This window comes from Coturnix japonica, chromosome 2 (assembly GCF_001577835.2).
Source record: "Coturnix japonica isolate 7356 chromosome 2, Coturnix japonica 2.1, whole genome shotgun sequence".
NCBI lineage: Eukaryota > Metazoa > Chordata > Aves > Galliformes > Phasianidae > Coturnix > Coturnix japonica.
Genome location: NC_029517.1, coordinates 17875394 through 17893953, shown reverse-complemented (window position 1 = coordinate 17893953; position 18560 = coordinate 17875394). Strand labels below are relative to the sequence as shown.

At 36.7% G+C, this 18560-nt stretch overlaps 1 protein-coding gene across 1 annotated transcript in view; it reads left to right on the top strand.

Annotated features, from left to right (window-relative positions):
• The window catches only part of STAM (signal transducing adaptor molecule), a 32794-nt gene extending 16550 nt beyond the window's left edge, over positions 1-16244 (top strand). The window contains exons 3-14 of the mRNA XM_015853436.2: positions 1259-1334; positions 1419-1514; positions 2083-2229; positions 2718-2808; positions 3041-3233; positions 3548-3642; positions 4412-4500; positions 6045-6132; positions 7126-7180; positions 7431-7584; positions 10102-10277; positions 11023-16244. Of these exons, the coding sequence (XP_015708922.1) occupies positions 1259-1334; positions 1419-1514; positions 2083-2229; positions 2718-2808; positions 3041-3233; positions 3548-3642; positions 4412-4500; positions 6045-6132; positions 7126-7180; positions 7431-7584; positions 10102-10277; positions 11023-11272 (1510 nt within the window). The 3' untranslated portion in view covers positions 11273-16244. The remainder of the gene's footprint in view (positions 1-1258; positions 1335-1418; positions 1515-2082; positions 2230-2717; positions 2809-3040; positions 3234-3547; positions 3643-4411; positions 4501-6044; positions 6133-7125; positions 7181-7430; positions 7585-10101; positions 10278-11022) is intronic.
• The last annotated feature ends 2316 nt before the right edge of the window (positions 16245-18560 follow it).

Here is an 18560-nt window from a genome sequence, read left to right as displayed (position 1 = left end):
GATAAAACATGTTATTGTGGCGTTGAAAAACTGAATATCAGAGATGTCTTAACTTCAGCTTTTTCCCTTACAAAGTTAAATGTGCTAGTGACAAACAATGGTGGTTATAATGTACATTTATTTCTAGAGTTTCTAAACTGACTTGGGCTTAGCTTATCTACAAAACTGACTTCAGAGGAAATTACAACTGAATGTTAAAAGGTTGAAATTCTTTCATTGCGAATTGAATGGATGGATGCGGGAACTTGGGAGGTGTTAAATGAGGGAGAAAAAGAGGAGATGGACAGTTGAAAAACTCATCCATGTTCATGCGAAAGTGACCTTTTATGCCCTACTCCTCATTAAACAAAATGTATCCCATTCTCAAATGATACTGTCCTTAATGTAGTACCGGTTCTGAATCCTTGTAGCAAGTGCTCAGTATGTGCACTTACTTGGAGAAAGGGGAGGTAACGTGGAGTTTGGATATTTAAGGGAGTTCAGTGTATGTGTAGTGTGAGAAGGTAGGAGTAGGAAGAGAGTAGGACATTACAGGGAACAGATAATAGAGAGGCAAGAAGTTGTAATCCTGATCATAAATTCCTCTTTCATGGAATTCCTCTTTGTATTCTCCTCTGTATTCCCCTTCTCAGTTGTGGAATATCTTAGAACACAAATATACAGTCAAAGTGATGATTGTGTATTCACTTGTAGCACTTAGATGTAGAAGATTATGTTTTGATACAAGATTCTTTAACAGATCTGTGCTAAAAGAAATTAAAAGGAATGAGAGAAATTTGATGTATTGAGAAAAGTAATTTCATTAAAATCATATTATGGAATTTTGAAATATACTGTTTTTATATAAAAACATTTGACATGACAGTTTCTCTGTTAGGAGTTTTTCCTAGAGTGAACAAAAGTATGCAATGGAAATGGATGGGGTACAGAGAACTACCATTCTGCAATTTTATACATTGGTGGAGTATTTACAGTAATTCTCTAAAACTAAAAAATAAAAAAGCTTATTTTGATAACTGAGAAAGGTTGCAGTCCTACAGACAGAAGTGACCTGAACAGCTAATGGCTGCTTTTTAATTTGTTTTCATTATTTATCATAATATTTTTTATTTAACATTACCCTTATAAGCCACTAAAGAATGTACTGACTGTATTGAGAAGAGCTTGCTGCCTGCTAGCATTGTCATGCATTGTCATTTGTGCTATAAGGAACATTCATTCCATCACCTAACTTTAAAGCTGTCTTGTCTTGCTTTAGGCCTAAGGATTGTCTTCGTTCCATTATGAAGAGAGTGAACCATAAGGATCCCCATGTTGCTATGCAGGCTTTAACAGTAGGTTAATTTTAATATAGTCCTTTTCTGTCCTAAAAGGCTATATCACATGAAATCTCTGAGTATTAATCTGTCTTTCTTCAGCTTCTAGGAGCATGTGTATCAAACTGTGGTAAAATCTTTCATTTAGAAGTCTGTTCAAGAGACTTTGCCAGTGAAGTAAGCAATGTGTTGAATAAGGTAATGTACTGCATTGATTTATATGATTCAAATAAAAGCTAAATTAGATTGATAACTGGGGTAACCTGAGATTGGAATGGAATCTACTTCTGGATGACTGGAAGTTTTGGGAAGCAGATACGAGAAGATGGGGGATTTTGAGAGAAGCATAAAAGATTAGTGGGAGGACTGACTTCCACTCCAGACTACAGTTACTTGTGTATTCTGCTCACGTGAGAAGTGAGATTAATTGGTAAATATCTACATTAGTTTTCACATTCAATGAAAATAGTAAAATACTAAATACAGACATGCAGTGAAATGGAGCTGATAGAAGGCTTTTCTGTAACTTTGTATACAGCGTTTTTTGGCTAGTCCATATTGTTAAAATGCTGTTCCCAAAAGCCATTAAACATAGTGCTGAAAGCTGGTGCACTCTTCTCCCTTTCAAGTAAAAGGTATCCCTTATTAATGTAGTGTGTTTTCAAGTGTACGTATAGCTTATATTGGAAGTAGCATGAATGTATGTGAAACTAAGGAATTTAGAACAAATTGGTACATGATTTAATTATTTTTTATTTTTCTGTAGGGTCATCCAAAAGTTTGTGAAAAGCTGAAAGCTCTTATGGTGGAATGGACTGATGAATTCAAGAATGACCCGCAGCTTAGTTTAATATCTGCTATGATAAAAAATCTGAAGGAGCAAGGAGTCACTTTCCCAGCTATTGGTTCCCAGGTATAGTACTACAAAAATAGTAATACAAAAAGTCACAAATTCTTTTTATACTCAGGTCTGTATTTTAATATTTATATAGTCTCGAACACTATAATGCATTTGGCAAAGAAAATGAAATCTTCTGTGTCTAAGTAAAGCATTCATTTGAGGGCTGAGATGCTCTGGCTTCCTTTGATTTTTATATCATATATAAAAATCATAGACTCAAAGAACATCCTGAGTTGTAAAGTTCCATCTATTTCCAACCCTGTGCCATGGGCAGGGCTGTCCCGTACAAGCTCAGGCTGCCCAGGGCTCTGTCCAACCTGAACTTGAACTCTAGGGATGGGGCACCCACAGCTCTCTGAGCAGTTGTGCCAGTTTCTCACTGTCCTCTGAGTAAAGAATTTTCCTCCTGAAATATAGTTGAATGCAAATCAAAATAGTAAATATTAATACATTGTGACAGTTTTCAATGATTTTACTACTACATCTTTTATTTTTTCTAGGCTGCTGAGCAGGCAAAAGCAAGTCCAGCCCTAGTTGCCAAAGATCCCGGTGCAGTAGCTAACAAGAAGGAAGAAGAAGATTTAGCTAAAGGTGAGTGCGTTTACTTGCTGACCCAAAGAATTTGAAGGTAAATATCTAATAAAACAGAAACACTGTAGGAGTTGTAAAACATCTATTGATTTGTTATCATATTTTTACATGAGAGGCAGAAATTGGTTACAGTGCAACAAGAATGGAATTATACTAAATATTCTCATAAGTTTTTGATTCATTCTACGCATTTATATAGGGAATTTTCATCTAAATAACTCTTCTTTTGTAGCAATTGAACTGTCACTAAAAGAACAAAGACAACAGCAAACAACACTTTCCAGTTTGTATCCGAGCACCTCAAGTCTTTTAACAAATCACAAACATGAGGGCCGAAAGGTTCGTGCAATCTATGATTTTGAGGCTGCTGAAGACAACGAATTAACCTTTAAAGCTGGAGAACTTATAACTATCCTTGATGACAGGTAACTTGTATAGAATGCCTATTAAACATGTATTAGACTAAAAGTCAGTCAGGAAGAACAGTGTATGCTATGTTGGAAGCGTACATTGGAATATAGTTGCAATAAAATATATTTCTATGTTAAATATTTTATTTAGCTGTCTCCTAGGTTTCTGACCCACAAATGTAATTGCATAAAGATTATTGTATGAACATTTCTGCATATACTGCTTGTATGTAAATACAAATTGCATATATATTCCTTACATGGTGCAAGTCTTGGGAAAATTCCTTGTCAGTATGGGTTTTTAATTTTTATTTTTTAAAATCTTTTAGTGATCCAAATTGGTGGAAAGGTGAAACTCATCAAGGTATAGGATTGTTTCCATCTAATTTTGTTACAGCTGATCTTTCTGCTGAGCCAGAAATGAGTAAGTAACTTTATGTATATATGTTAAGCTTTGACTTGGCTTATGGGATGTGTCTGTAGTTGTACACGATCTGTGTTTCCTTTCCCTTAACTGATAAGAGTTAAGTCACAAGTTCATGTCATACTCACAGTAAAACTGAAGAGTCCTTAATATTCCCACAGTTCTATCTTCATATGCCAGTCCATGGCTACCCATGCTGGCATCTGTTGAAAACCAGGAAACTACCTACAGCTTCCTTGTGACTCATGTAACAAATTACTGAAAGCTTGAAAAAATTTTGTAAAAATTAAAAGCAAAAGAAAACAAACCTCCCCAAACAGTAGTTTATTCCCTATTTATCTTTAACCTTGTTGCAGTGGTAAATAATTAAGAAAAAACTGTAGGCCTCTGGCCTACATATGATATTTGACTGAGAGGGAAGTTTGACTTTCAGTTCTATACTTTACTCTGGGAAAAAGAAAACTGTTTTGTAGTAGATGATTTTCCCAGTTTTGTCTTAAATTTAATTCATAAGCCCTATTTCTTCCAATAGCTCTCTTAGTGTGTTTTCTTGATGGCTTACTAATAAGTGTTATATAGAGGGTGGCTACAATAAAGGCATTTACTTTCTAAAATGTGCTTCCATTGACCTTGTATGAATTGTCAGTGGTTTTTTTTATATTTGTCACAGTTTCAAAGGCAAATACCTGCAAATGTAACATGCGAGGTCTGTAGCATTGTCCTTGTTTTGTTTATTTTATAAAACAAGAGCTGCCTATTTATCTTACAGTGAAAGCTGAGAAGAAAACGGTGCAGTTCAGTGATGAAGTTCAAGTAGAAACAATAGAACCTGAGCCTGAACCAGTTTATATTGATGAAGTAAGTATGAAACAAATACTGATTTTTCAACATCTGTTATATTTAAACATGTGATGTTTAACCCTTTCATCCTGTATCTCAAAACCAATTTGGACTATCAAGAAAATGTAGCCAAAAAGAATGGGTGGGAAAAGTTGATTATCAGCAGTGCTCTGGTATGCTGATGTATCCTGAAGTTCTTAGGCATTTATGAAAATTATTTTGGAGACTTTGTTCAATTCAGGGCCCTGCCTCAGGACTGTATAGCTGTTAACATGCAAACTAGGTGCTTGGTGTGGTGTGATGCATTTGTTCTGAAGTTGTGCTTTAGCTACTTCAAGACACCTCAAATACACTCATTTTAAGTGCTGCCTTATATTTATTTCCAGTATAACCACCACTGAATTGCCCACTCTGAAATGCCTTTTTACTTCTCTGAAAACTGTGAACTTTTTGTTATTCTAAGTAATACTTATTAAGATTCACACAATTTCATCTCAATAGCCAGGAGCCCTCAGTCCAGGCTGTTTTTCCCCACCTTTTTCTCTCCCCAGGGATGAGAGATCTGTTCAGAATTTTTCCCTCTTTTTTTTCCCCATGACCTTCTAACTCTTTCTCAACTGTTCTGTCATTGTTCTGTGAAACAGAACATTGTTCTGCCTTCCTAACATCCTATTTATCTCCTGCCTTATCTATCCCTTTCTCAAATACTTTTCTTCCTAAGAGATATATGTAAGTTTGTAACGTGCAGAAATGGCTTATCTTGAGACTTGGAGGTGTTGATGTGCCTTCCAGCTTTGTCTTCTTTGATTCCATTTTGTTTTATATTTAAATATCCCATAGTATGATCTTTTAAGGAAGTAGTTAATTTGGCTTCTTCCACCATTTCCAGAGTTCAGAGGAAAAAGCATGATTTTAGTTTGATACTGCACGTGACATGCCCCATTAAAGGCTATTTATTTGATAGACTCAGCTAAGAAGTAATCACTGATTGTTTGTAAGTGATGGCTGGTTAAACGCTATAGTTCACAGCAAGACATACTTTTCAGAGAGTTCATACATTTTAACTTTTTCCCCTTGGTATTTACGTAAATTGTTTGCATTTAAACTGGTTAATCAGCAGTGTAAAATTCTGAATTAAATCATACAACCCCTCTGAATATAATCTTAAAAAACCCCTTTCATATATATTAATAATGGCATTGTTTATGTGCTGATAGACAGCATGCAAAAAACAAAATGTAGTTGAAGTACCCATGTCTTTAAAGTACTGTTTTCTGTCAAAACATTTGCACTAATCCCACTAGGTGGTAGTGTTGCATGTGTAATAAATAGAGGAGATACACAGAAGCTGTTTTGAAAATACTTTCGAAGGACTTTAGAATTGAAGGGGTATACTGCACATTACACTTGTTCCTAATATTTGTTTTTAATCATTTTGCTCTTCCTTTTTCAAACATCTTCATTCCTGTAAAGTAGCATATGTGATTTGTGTTTTTTTTAAAAGCTAAAAGTGCTAATTCTTCCCTGTCCCCTCCACACTAATTACACAACTTATGTTCTAGGATAAAATGGACCAGCTCCTGCAGATGTTGCAAAGTGCAGATCCAACTGATGACCAGCCAGACCTCCCAGAATTACTTCATCTTGAGGGTAAGTGAATCTCAGTTGAATCTAAATGTCTAGAGCATGACTGTGCACTTTGCATGTAGATTTTTCAGCTGTGTATAAAATAGGATACTCTTTAAGTTCCTATTAGCTGCTTGAGTTTACCAGCTGATCCTGATTCATGTGACATCTTTGTTCTGATCAGGAGATCTTTTATGTGTATTTTAAGTTTGAAATGTAAAATTGCAGAAGTGATGGCTCCATCTGAAGCCAAAAGTGCCATTACTGGTTTCATCAACTTCATAAAGGAAATTCAACATCCTCTTACCAACCTCACTTGGCTTTTGAACCCAGATAAAGTTTTTGTTACTGGATGTTCAGGATTCTGATATTTTGTATTTTGTTTGTTTTTCTGCAGTCATATTTATTCACCAAATAAGACTGAGCTATTGCTTATTAAGCACATATCCCAGTTAGTAAATAGTTCTCTGCTTGGAGAGGAAGGCAAGTTTTGCATTCTAAAGTAGAGTTCAGCAGTAGTATCCCATTTCAGCTGCCTTTCCTATTTACTTTACATTTGACAAAATTTGTCTTTCAGTTAGCTAATTGTGCTTTGCATGTTCTTGGGTGGCATGCTTTTGTTTTAATATTCTTCCATTCTACTTTTGGTGGATTTTTCTTCCTGTTGGTTTTTACATGTAATGTCTTGGTGGTTTGAAAAAACCTTACTTGACAGGATCTCCTTCACCCAGTTAAGATTTCAGGGAAAGAGTAATGTGCTTTGTCTTTGACTTGCAGGCTTTGAACCATTGCAATCTGTTTTCCCCTTAATTGTTTTCATAGGTGATCTCTTTGTGATGCTGTTAATTGATTATAGCACTGATCTTAATTTTTCTTTTCTTCTTTCTCTTTTCTTTTTCTTCTTTCTGATTTTCACCTACACGTTTCTATCTGATAATTTTCTTAAAGCTATTTTCTTCCTGGATGCATAGAAATCTTTATTACTCTGATGGTTTTTTTAATGTTCTTCTTTTCCAGCAATGTGCCACCAGATGGGACCCCTCATAGATGAAAAATTAAAAGATATAGACAGGTAAAAAAGTAAATATGTGTTTTGACTCAAGATTCATAAATACGAGTGTTGCTACTCAGTGATAATTCTGATCATTTCTGTGAACACTTGCAAAGTGTTCTGTCATTTGACGTTATGGCACTTAGCAGACGTCACTTCACAAGCACCAGGATTATATTGCTTATCTCCCATTGTGAATATCGCCCTATAATATCTGTTCTGTATTGAAGATATCTGAGTTGTAGAATAAACTCTATTATATATTTTCCAGGAAACATTCAGAACTTTCAGAGCTCAATGTTAAAGCAATGGAGGCTCTTTCTTTGTATAACAAGTTGATGAATGAAGACCCAATGTATTCCATGTATGCAAAGCTACAAAACCAACAGTATTATATGCAGTCATCAGGTGTTTCTGGCTCTCAGGTATTTACATAAGCTTTAATAGCTGTTGACATTATCAAACATATACTAAACTGCATTTGATTTGGTAAAATTTTACTCAAATTTCTATTTGCAATACTTATGTACATTACTGGAATAAATGTATACTGATAATTGGTTGATTTTGAAACTGCAAGTTCTATATAAAGTATGGTGAGATGTTGTCCTGCTCCACTTTATAGGACGAAGAAGAGTTTCTTTTTAATGTAGTATATCCGACAGCAAAATTAAGACACAATGGGTCAAATGTTAGCCTAACCAGTTTATTACAAATGCTAGTTGCTTAGGGATATGGGAAGGGAAGATGGTCATAGGAAAGAGATGGGAAATAAAAAGCACAGAGTCGTCGTAGTAAGCAAGAGGGAGGTAGCCACCACTGTGGGTCCAGTGAGGTTTGCAGCAGGTCTGTTGTTCTCAGGAACTCATCTGGTCATGGCAGGGGATGGGAGGAAGCCAAGAAGCTTCACAGCGAGCAGGCCCTTGGTTGGAGGTTTCTTCCAAAGAGGTTTTCCCCTCAGGGAATTCTCCATCAAAAGAATCTTTTTGTAGTTCTTCTCCAAAATCCATAGTTTAGTGAGGGTCTTTTTATCCCCCATTTATCTCTTTGGTTATTTTTGTTTCTTTTCTCTTTGTTAGTGTGACGTACCTGACCAAACAGATAAGCCAGCAGGGAGTGGTGCCTTCATTGCCATGCACAAGTATTATCACCTTTTGCAGTGGTCAGCTCCTTCAAGCTGCACTCACAAAAAAGACTGCTTGTCCCACTTCTGCTTATCTTTACAATCATAAGCAGAAGTATTGTGGCATGGTGACACCCACCACTTGCCCCTCTAGATAATTAGCAGTTGTCAGTTAGAGTCTTATCACCAGAAAGGCCTCACGAAGCAAGCTTTGAGACAAAGAAGAAAAACAGTTTTGTCTTTCACAGAAGCGTTGGTTGCAAAAAGTTATGTATTTCCTCCTTTTGCCCTACTGCTGCTGTTTCCTGTCCAACTCCTGTCATCCCAGGAGGTGGAAACCTATGTATGATGTACACTGCGTTAATAAAATCATCTTGCTCCCTTAGAAATATTCTCAGTAAACAGGAAGTTCTTTCTCTCGGCACATGATAAGACTAGAATATTGTGTGTTTTCAGCTTCAAGCTTTAGAGATACTCCTGTTGCCAGTTTTAACAATTCTAGTTCTTTCCTGCTCAAATACATTTTCCTTGACCAAAATTCATGCATAAATATAAACAGCTGAAAAATTAAAGCTGACTGGGCCTTTACAGAGTTGGCCAAAGAAAGCATAGAACCAAAGGAGTGCCATTCCTGTAGCAGAGTATGCCCACTCTATCCTAAAATCAGTCTCTTCTTTAGTTTGCTTTTAGTTTCATGATCTATTCCATGTTTGCTGTATTTTCATTTTGCAGGAATATTTAACACTTCAAGCCGTTTTTTCAATAATATCCTTTTTTTTTTTTTTGAGTTAAAAAAAGCAACAACTTTAAGCCAACTCATTAATACTCAAGCAGTGTTATATAAATGTGGAAGCAAATTTATTTCTTGTAGCTTCCTACAAATACGTACCAACTTTTAAAAAAGAGGTGTTTTTCCAGTGTCATTACGAAAATCAATGACTACTGACCACATGCTACGAGCAGTCTTGTCACAATTCTGTTAAATAATTATAATGTTTTATTAGTGGGCATATTTCTGGGGATGCTTAAAAGGAAAAACTGGATTTTGGGGATAAAGGTGACCCAGAATAAAGCTCTGAAAAGTTATGGGTCTCCTGCCTTTGCTGCATAAACTCTCTATGAATGTCATCTGAGGTTCATGGATCTTCACATAGCAGGGCTGTCTATCATTGACTTATGTGAACTCAATTATGTGTGTGACCTCATAGTTTCTTCTACTAATTTGTGTTCAGCCAGATAATTCAGGACCGAACAGAAATGTAGGTTTATAGAAATGTGATCATGATTTAGAATATAGCTGAAACATCTTCTAACTGGTTACAAAACTGTACCTTATTCTCAACAGAAAATAAGACCTCATTTTGCCTTCAAACAATTTCACAATAGCACTTTCAGCAGTTACTTGCAAGAAATTGTAGGTTGGCTAAGGATAAAAAAATAGTACGTTCTTTACTGGGCATCAAAAACTACGCTTCCTTGGACTGCTGTTTGTTACACAACATAGTAGTGTCATTCAGTGGGAGTAGTGCTAGTTAGGATGAGTGATAGTCATTGAAATAAAATGTGGAATACAAGCTGTCCAGTAAACTGTCTGACCTTTTTGGTACTGCAGTGTGAGGGTAGTAATGTAAATAGTGTCCATTGAAAATCTAGTTGTTTTTTCATACTTCATCACCTAATGGAAGACAGTCGACTGGCGTTTATTAAACTATCTGTAGGTAAAAGGTTCAAGAAAACGTCTTTACATTCTGCATTCTTATTTTAACAACTAAAATTCTGCTTTATTTTATTCTTGCTATTCCTTTATTTAACTTTCTAGGTTTATCCAGGGCAGCCTCAAGGTAATGCGTATCTGGTGGCAGGGAGTGCACAGATGGGCCACATTCAAGGCTATAATCTTCCTCCCGAACAGCTCTCTTCTCTCAGCCAAGGCACAGTTACTCCATCTGCCAGCTCAGTACTACCTGGTCAGCCTGCACAGACGTCTTACACAAAGTAATTTTAAGTATCTTTCTACTTAAACTTAAATCAGTTTAAATATAAAAGACTACAGATGATATTTCAAGGAGAAAAATTGTTTTCTAGAAGTGTAATTTTAATCTCAACTGAAGTCTACTTCAATTAGTAGCAATTAGTAACAGTGGTTCTTTTTATTGGTAGCATGTGTTTTGTCCAAATTTGTGTGTGTGGATATTTCTAAGTATATGTATGTGTTTATGTATATGTATGTATATGCACACACATATATAAAGAGATTTTATATATATATATGGATGTTTAATGATGAAAATCATCTGATGCTCTGTATTGTCATTTCTGAGAAGGTATATATCACATCATACTAGCTTCAAATATCATGGGAAGAATGCTGCTCGTTTTGAGAATGAAATACTCAATAAAACATACACAGCTTCCTCATATAAGGAAGTTACAAGTGGCTATTATGGTATGAAGCAGTGAATGGATGGTGTTCCATATTGCACATTTAAAATACAATATAGATTCAGTCTAATTCAAAATCTAGTGTATTTGTTGTTTTTACGTCTGAGGAGTGCATTTTGCTTGGGATAGTCATTGTCTACAACTTTAAGTATGCAAGTGTCCAGATCTAGGAGGTAGCTTTTTCTATGTGTGTTTATATAGCACAGTTAAAGAAGCAATAAAAGTTATGAACATAATTTTTTGTTTATAAAATGTTTTTGAACTGACTTTTGAATTTTCATTTTCTTTTATTTTTCAGTGCAATGGTTGGCTCTGTTGCTGGAAATACTTACTCTAACCAGGCTTCAGTGTATAGTCCACCACCTGCTGCTGTTGATGTTGCTGCTTATCAGAATGCTGGAACTAATATGTCCCAGGTGCCAAACTATAACTTAGCATCTACACCTCTGCCACAGACAGCAGGCAGCCAACAAGCACCTCCACAACAACCACAGCCTCCACCTCCTCAACAGCCCCAGCATAGCTATTCACAGAAGGCTCTGCTATAGGATCTGGGACTTCTGATTCCTAATCTTCTTTAACCTCTGCTAAAGGCAGTTGACGATGCTTTGAGTCTCTTCCTTTAATCTCTTAAACTTTGTTTATCTTCAGCTTAATAAGAATCTTTCTTGGTGAACAAGTTCAATTTGCACTGACTTTTTAGGATTTTTTTTTTTTTTTTTAATTTTGCAGAGGAGTGGATATATCTAGGACACTTAATTCCTTTTAAAACGGCTAAAAATTGGTACAGGATTATTTATGTCTGGTAAAATTGGCTAGTCTGTGAAAACTCAACACTTGCAAACTGTTGTGGCATATATGTTATGTACATATAGTGTGTGATTGCAGTAGTGGCCATTACGTATAGCTATGGTGATCATGTGAATATATTTAACACAATGTTAAAAATATTTTACATAACTATTTTATTTTAATCATGAACTGACAACCATGTTTCATAGTTTTACCTAGTTTTATGACAGATGTGATGTCTTTTTCCAATACAGGACAAGTGTGGTAATTCTGCATATCATGGTTACACTTACAGACTAAGGTCTATACACGAATTCCAAACTTATCGGAGTCTAGGTTTCATTACTTCCTGAACTGAACACAAATGTGTCATGACTATTAGATGGCTTTATCTACCAAAGCAAACTAGATAGCTACTAAATGATCTGGGGGATGAGAACAACAATTTGTGATTCTGCTTCACACACAATTGATAACCTAAAACTACTATTCAGAGGCTGCTAAATGTATCATGGGACCATGCAACAGATCAGGATCTTGCATTTTGTCATGAGATGCACATAATTTATTTTTTCCAGGTTGGTTTGTTATAATGACAGTGAGAACTGTATTCTATGTGTGTTGGTAGAGAGTACACCAAAGACAGAGAAGTTGAGTTGGAGGAGAAATGGTGGAGTTTTAAACTGGAACGTGCAACATGAATAACACAACTTCATTCAAGTCTTCTTAATTAGAGAATTAATGGAGAATTATGGACATTTAAATCACTTTGCTGAACAACCTTCAGGGCTTTATTTGATCTCTTGTGGCCTTGCTTATCAGTTTGTTCTATTTACAGTTTTTACACAAACACTTCTGCCTTAAACGTCAATTAATTTTTCAGTTTCCAGTTGTTCTGCAGGTTAAGTTTATTAGCCCTTCTGTAGTATGAATAGAAAAGGCCTCTTAATTTTGTTGACTTCAACATTACTTTGAATTTGCTTCTACAGCAACACGCATTAGCCTATTTTGGAACCCTTGCATTTCTCAGAAACGGAACTAGGTGGCTTTTTGAGGCATAATGTTTTCTTTTTGCAGCCATGGTGCTGCAAAAGGATTTTGGTAAAGGAAAGCAGAATTTTGATATGTCTGATCAGACTTTCTTGTACAAGAACTGGTGATACTTTGCATTTGTATTTGATCTATTAATGCATTCTGGTTTCCTCTTACCTTTTCTGACAACTCTCATTCCAGACAGAGCAATACTAGGTGGCTTCAGCATCAAAGCTGTGTTTTCAGTCTCCTTAATGTGTATGCCAGAAATTGTTTGCTTTTGTGTACTGTATTTTAGTGTGATGCTTCTGGAATTAAATGTTGCAATTGTACATTATAATGTATATTAACCTCAGTAATTCCTTATGCTCCTGCTGTATGTGTTACCTAACAAGTCTTTGTTTCACTTGTTTTATAGAGCTGGTGTTCTGTCTCTTAATCCTTCTGGATGGCTGTTTTGCCTAACTTTGTAGGCAGGGTGGTTACAAAACATGCCCCTAGCTGATGTGTTCCAATTGGTAATGTTGTAGCCAGGACAGTGTGTTTCGATGCTAGAATGTTCATGTTTTGATTTGTTTGTTTCTTTCTCCAGAATTGTTAAGCACGTTCACAGACTGCTTGTATTTGGTGTTAACACAAAAGTCTGTGGAATTTGGAAGGTAGCACTAATAAAAAAAGAAAAAAGGGGAGAGGGGGGCGGGGGGAGGGAGGGGGAAGAGAAGAAATTCCAAGGATTTGTATAATAGATCATTTGTAATAGATTGAAGAGGTGGTTTTCTGTAGAAAGGACGTGTAGTGTCATTTAGGTAGCGTTCTCTGCATGCTTTAGCTATCTTACTGAAAAGCAGAGAAGCAGTGTATAGGAGTGTATAATTTCTACCAGAAGTGTAAGTAACCTCTTACTCTGTACTTCTATGCCCTGACTCAAGGAGGATCTTAAAGCATCGAGGTAGCCCAGCTGACTTTAACAATTCATATTCCTAGTCTTTCATGCATCAGTTGACTTAAAAAGAAAAGTTTTCCTTAACCACAACTGGTGCTGATTTTAGGCTCAGAGTCTAAGCATCCTAATTATTTTTTTTCATTTCAGATGCAGTTATCAGGCCAAGCTGATTTTGAAGCTCTATTGCTTCTTGTTTTGGTTCATTAACCAGGAATGATTAATTTGCCTTCTCACATGTTTGCATCCCTTGATCTAGTGCTTTTCAGTTACATTTCCTCCTACTTTGCTACGTGCTGCTGCTGCACTAATTCCTTCACTTATCCTGTAACTGGTATTCAGCAATTACATTTCAATTCACCTTTTGGTCCGTGTAGTATTATTTGCCTGAAGATGTCATTGCTGATTTTCTCTGCTGTGATCTATGTGGTTTCCTTATTTATGCATTATTTTGATGAAGTATATTCTGATCATGTATATTCTGTCTTACTATGGTATTGAACACTGAATATGGGCAAGAGAGGGAAGGAACGTGTACAGCTGCTGTGTGGAAAAGCTTCTTAGCAAAGTACTTGAGTGTCAGGAAGTTAATCTGTCTGAAAGTTCAGAATCCCTGGAAATGACACACCATTCCTGTTCCAACAGGACACCTAACTTTTTGAATGTCTTGCTTCCTTACATGTAAATTGACAATGGAAGGCTGAAGTCTTTTCACCACATTTTGTATAAACCTTTGTTGCTTCACTCTTTCATTAAGGAGTACAGAAATGTTAATTAATGGCAGAAGGTATGTTGTAGTGGCTTGGTTTCCATGAACTGGAGCAAAATCTGGAAAGTGCCTTCTGTGTATTTCTCAGCTATAAACAATGTGTTTACCTGTGTGTATCATCTCAATTTATGTGGGCGTAACAGTGATGTAAAGATTTACTGTAAAGCATCCCAGGAAGAATACTGAGGTCAGCATAGAATCATAAAATTATAGAATTACCCAGGTTGGAAAAGACCTAGAAAATCATGAAGTCCAACCACAGCCTAACCATAGTACCCTAACTCTAAAAACCCTCTGCTAAATCATATCCCTGAGCACCACATCCAAATGGCTCTTAAACACATCCAGGGATGGTGATTCAACCACCTTCTGGAAGCCTATTCCAATATTTAACTACCCTTTCTGTAAAGAAGTGTTTCCTAATGTCCAACCTAAACTTGCCCTGGTGCAACCTGAGGCCATTTCCCCTCATCCTGTCACTTGTCACCAGTGAGAAGAGACTTGTCCCACTCTCACTGTAAGCACCTTTCAGGTACTGGAAGAGGGCAATAAGGTCTCCCCTCAGCATGTTAAAATTTGTTTTGCTACAGTGATGTTGTGGCAGTATATTCAAGAGTGTGCAGTTGAAGCAACAGCTGCCACGTATTTACCCATCTCTGCTTAGTAACCATTACCTGTGCAGATGTGTGTTTAATGTCACAAGACAGAATTCCTGTACAGCAGTCAAACAACCATGAAGAAGAACAAGATAGAAGTACTGAAAGCTTCTTAACTGGTGTGGAGCAGCATAGTGCCCTCGTACAGTGACTCTTCAGAAGTTTCAAAGGGGGACCTAAAACGAATTTGAGTAACCAGAACTATATGTCATTTTGTCCAATTGCAAATGCTTGGATAAGAGGAGATAAATCCGCTTTTAATAGCATGAACATATTTTGCTGATCAAATCTAGGCTGCTGTTATAGTTCTCCGATTTCATCTAGATGACAGGAACATCAGATTTACAATGGAGAACTGCTTAATACCTCATTCTCCAATTAATTTTATAGCATTTCCTTTAATATCACTTACCTTTATTTTTTTCACTCTCATTTCAAAGGTTTCTGTGCTGTCTTGTGAGGGTCTTACTTTATTTCTTGTCTGCTGGGTTTCACAGACTGAATGGAAAAGAATGTTTCTGATTATCGTGGCTACAATGGCACTTTGAATTATGTGTCTGCAGTTTCCTTTGGAGAAGATGCATGCATCGGTTTTGAATAATAAGGGAACATAATTTTTCCATTTAAAAATCAAGAGGAATTTTTCAAAAAAAAAAGAAAAAGAAAAAGAAAAAGGAAGAAAAAAATCAACATAAAACCTACAAAACTGTCCATTGTTAGAAGTCAGGCAGAATCATTTTATACTCTTCTGTTCCATTTTAGTAGCACCGACCAACTTCACACTACAGGTACCCCTTTATCCTTTTCAGCTGCAATGAGGAATACTGACTTTGATGTGTACGCTATCCAACACCGTAGTAAGACCTTGGAAGGCCCTGACATTTGACCTTTTTGCTTCAATATGTAAAAACACTATGTAAGCCTTTTGAAGCCTTGTTTCTGGAGTTAAGATATTTGTATTTAAAAACATTCCATTTGCTACTATGTATAACCGCAGATCAATTTTTCATGCTGCTACCTTAGCAAAAGGGTAGGAGTTTTTGTTCCTGTCACCTGCATGTGCTTCTGGAAATCTAAATAATTTCTGTCTTTGTCATGAAAAAGAAAAGGAGCCTGCTGAAGTCTGTTCTGGTTGTAATAAAGTGTACACAGTAGCAAAGTGCATTTTTGGTTTGGTTTGTTTTGATGCTCCCTTTGATGTTGGCATATGTATATATTTAGATATACTGCACTGTTGTACAAGAATTGTTTTAGTAAATAACACTATTTGTAAAAACTGTTAATTGTTTTTGGTATGAATGCAAAGTATTAAAGTTGGAGTACTTAGTTCATCATGTTGCAAACTGAATTCATAAATTGCAGAGGAGAGCGATAAGAGAAAGGGCTTGGGGATGCAATGGGCAAGATGTCTTCAAAATACTCTGAAGACAAATGTTCTGATTTCTTGGGGAGTCGGGTGTTTGGTTTTCTGCTGTTTTGCTGCTGCTGTTGCATGGCACTTGCATGTAGATTGCGGCATTTTTACTTTTCAGATTCTTCATCTGTGATTAACTTTTTTCAGTTACACTCCAGGTTATACATTTTGCTTCTTAATTCATTGTGCTGCATACCCTCCTCTTTTTTTTGGTGAGAAATACAGCATGAGTATTTTAATGTCGGTAGCATACAAGTGGAACCAGCTGTATGTGTAATGTAATGTATATATTTGCGTGCTGATCAGTAAGCCTGACACTTTAGTTTACAGCTGTAGTGGAAATGAAAGTCACAGCTTGAATCACTGATCGAGCACCTGGTGGGAAGGCAGGGCCAACCCAGGGGAACTCAGGTGTATGCAATGCATCTGAGTGATCAGAGATGGAGCCAGGAGCCGCTCCTTCCTAGACCTTGTGTAAGGGCTGGCAGTGGAGGTAGGGGTATCTCTCTGGAGATCTCTGTACATGTGAGGCCTTCTGAAGGTAAGCAGCTTTTTTTTCCCTTTGTTTCTGTTTCCATGTCTGCTGCATTTGGGCTTATCCTCACTTACTGCAGCCTGCAATTTTGCTATCCTGCTCTCAGTGCTGTGCTTTCCATCACGTTATACTGTTAGAACAGTTATCATCAGGAATTGAATTAATTATCAAATAACAGAGTAGCCTAGTACTTGGTTATTTGATCTGTGGCTATTCTAAAATGAAGCTGTTTTGACTTATGGTGCTTGTGATCTGTGTTTTATCTGAGAGATGAGTCATAAGCCATGGTGAGAGAATGTGGAGGAACTTCTATACGTGAGGGCTGTCTTGTGCCTTTTTTTGTTATTTATTTATTTATTTTTACCTTCTCTTTGGAATATATATGGGCAGCTTGCAATAACACAGAAAATCCTATGGGCAAATATGTATTTTTAGTTGTAGACTGAGAACATATTTAGAGTAAAATCTATTGAGCTGACATCAAATGTAAGAAAATAACCAGTAGTGATTCTAGAACCTTTTATTTTGCCCTGACTTTGCTTAGCCCTCTTCAGCATAAGTTTTGAGTGCTTAAACATGCAACTTTGATTCCCACAATCAAGGTTGGTGTTTATGCCCCATATTCCCCACACTGTTAACAGCTGCTGTGTCAGTAGTCTTGTGCTGGACCCTTTGAATAGAGCTGTTGAATCCAGTAGGAACACACTTTATGGTTGCTAAAGCCTGCTACCAGTAAAACAGCATTCACTATCGTAAACTTGTCAGTTATCTGCGCAGCCAGTCTCTGTTTTCTGTTGCATGGCTGATTCACTTGATTTTTACTTAAGCTGTGTTCCCATCTTGGTGTAATAATAAGCAAAGTACCTGCTGTGACTGAAATTGCATGGGAATCTATTTCTAGCCACTTGCCGTGGCTCACCTCTGTATTCATGCTACTTGAGGATTATGTGGCTTTTGCAAACCAAGTGTCAGACTGTTCCAATTTACTCTGCTCTGCAACAAAGTGTGAACATCTGCATCGCTTGGTTCTGATGCCTCTTATAGCTGTGAAAATTTCCCCAAGTGAATCTTTTCTTTGTTCCCTGGTGACATACTCTTGTAGCTGATTCTGCAGTGTTGTGGCAGGGTTCATTTAGGCCAACTCAGCAGCAAAAGGCCTCAGGAGAACAAGAAGCAATGTATGCTGTGGTGTTTTATGTGAACACAGGAGCAGAGGACAGAGCTGTGGCTCTGTGCAGCTGTAAGAACACAGTCTGTGTCACCTGCCATCTGAAACACAACATGTAAAGATTCATGTACACATTGTCCTATGGGCTCACTTGTTATGTGTGTTTGTTTAGAGGGTTCTTTTTCTTTATGGTGCTATGAGGGGGAGGAGGGAGAAGTAAGGATTTTTTTATTGTATTTTATTTTAACAGAGTCTTATGAAGCTTAGTTTGTAAACTTTCTTGGACCTTCTGTGGAATCATAATTTGCTGCCTGATTGAGTGGATAATGGGTAGGGTTTGCTGTTAGTAACTATTAACACTTCTGCTCACTTAACTGTAAAGTAGATTATTTCCATTTAGTAATTTATCTTAGCAAGCTGCTTCTCTATTAAACAGCCAAGCTTTCTACTCTTCAGTACTTCTTATCTTCCAGATAATCAAGGTTTCCTGTAAATGCTCCCTGTCTGTGAGTCCTGCTGACCACTTCAGA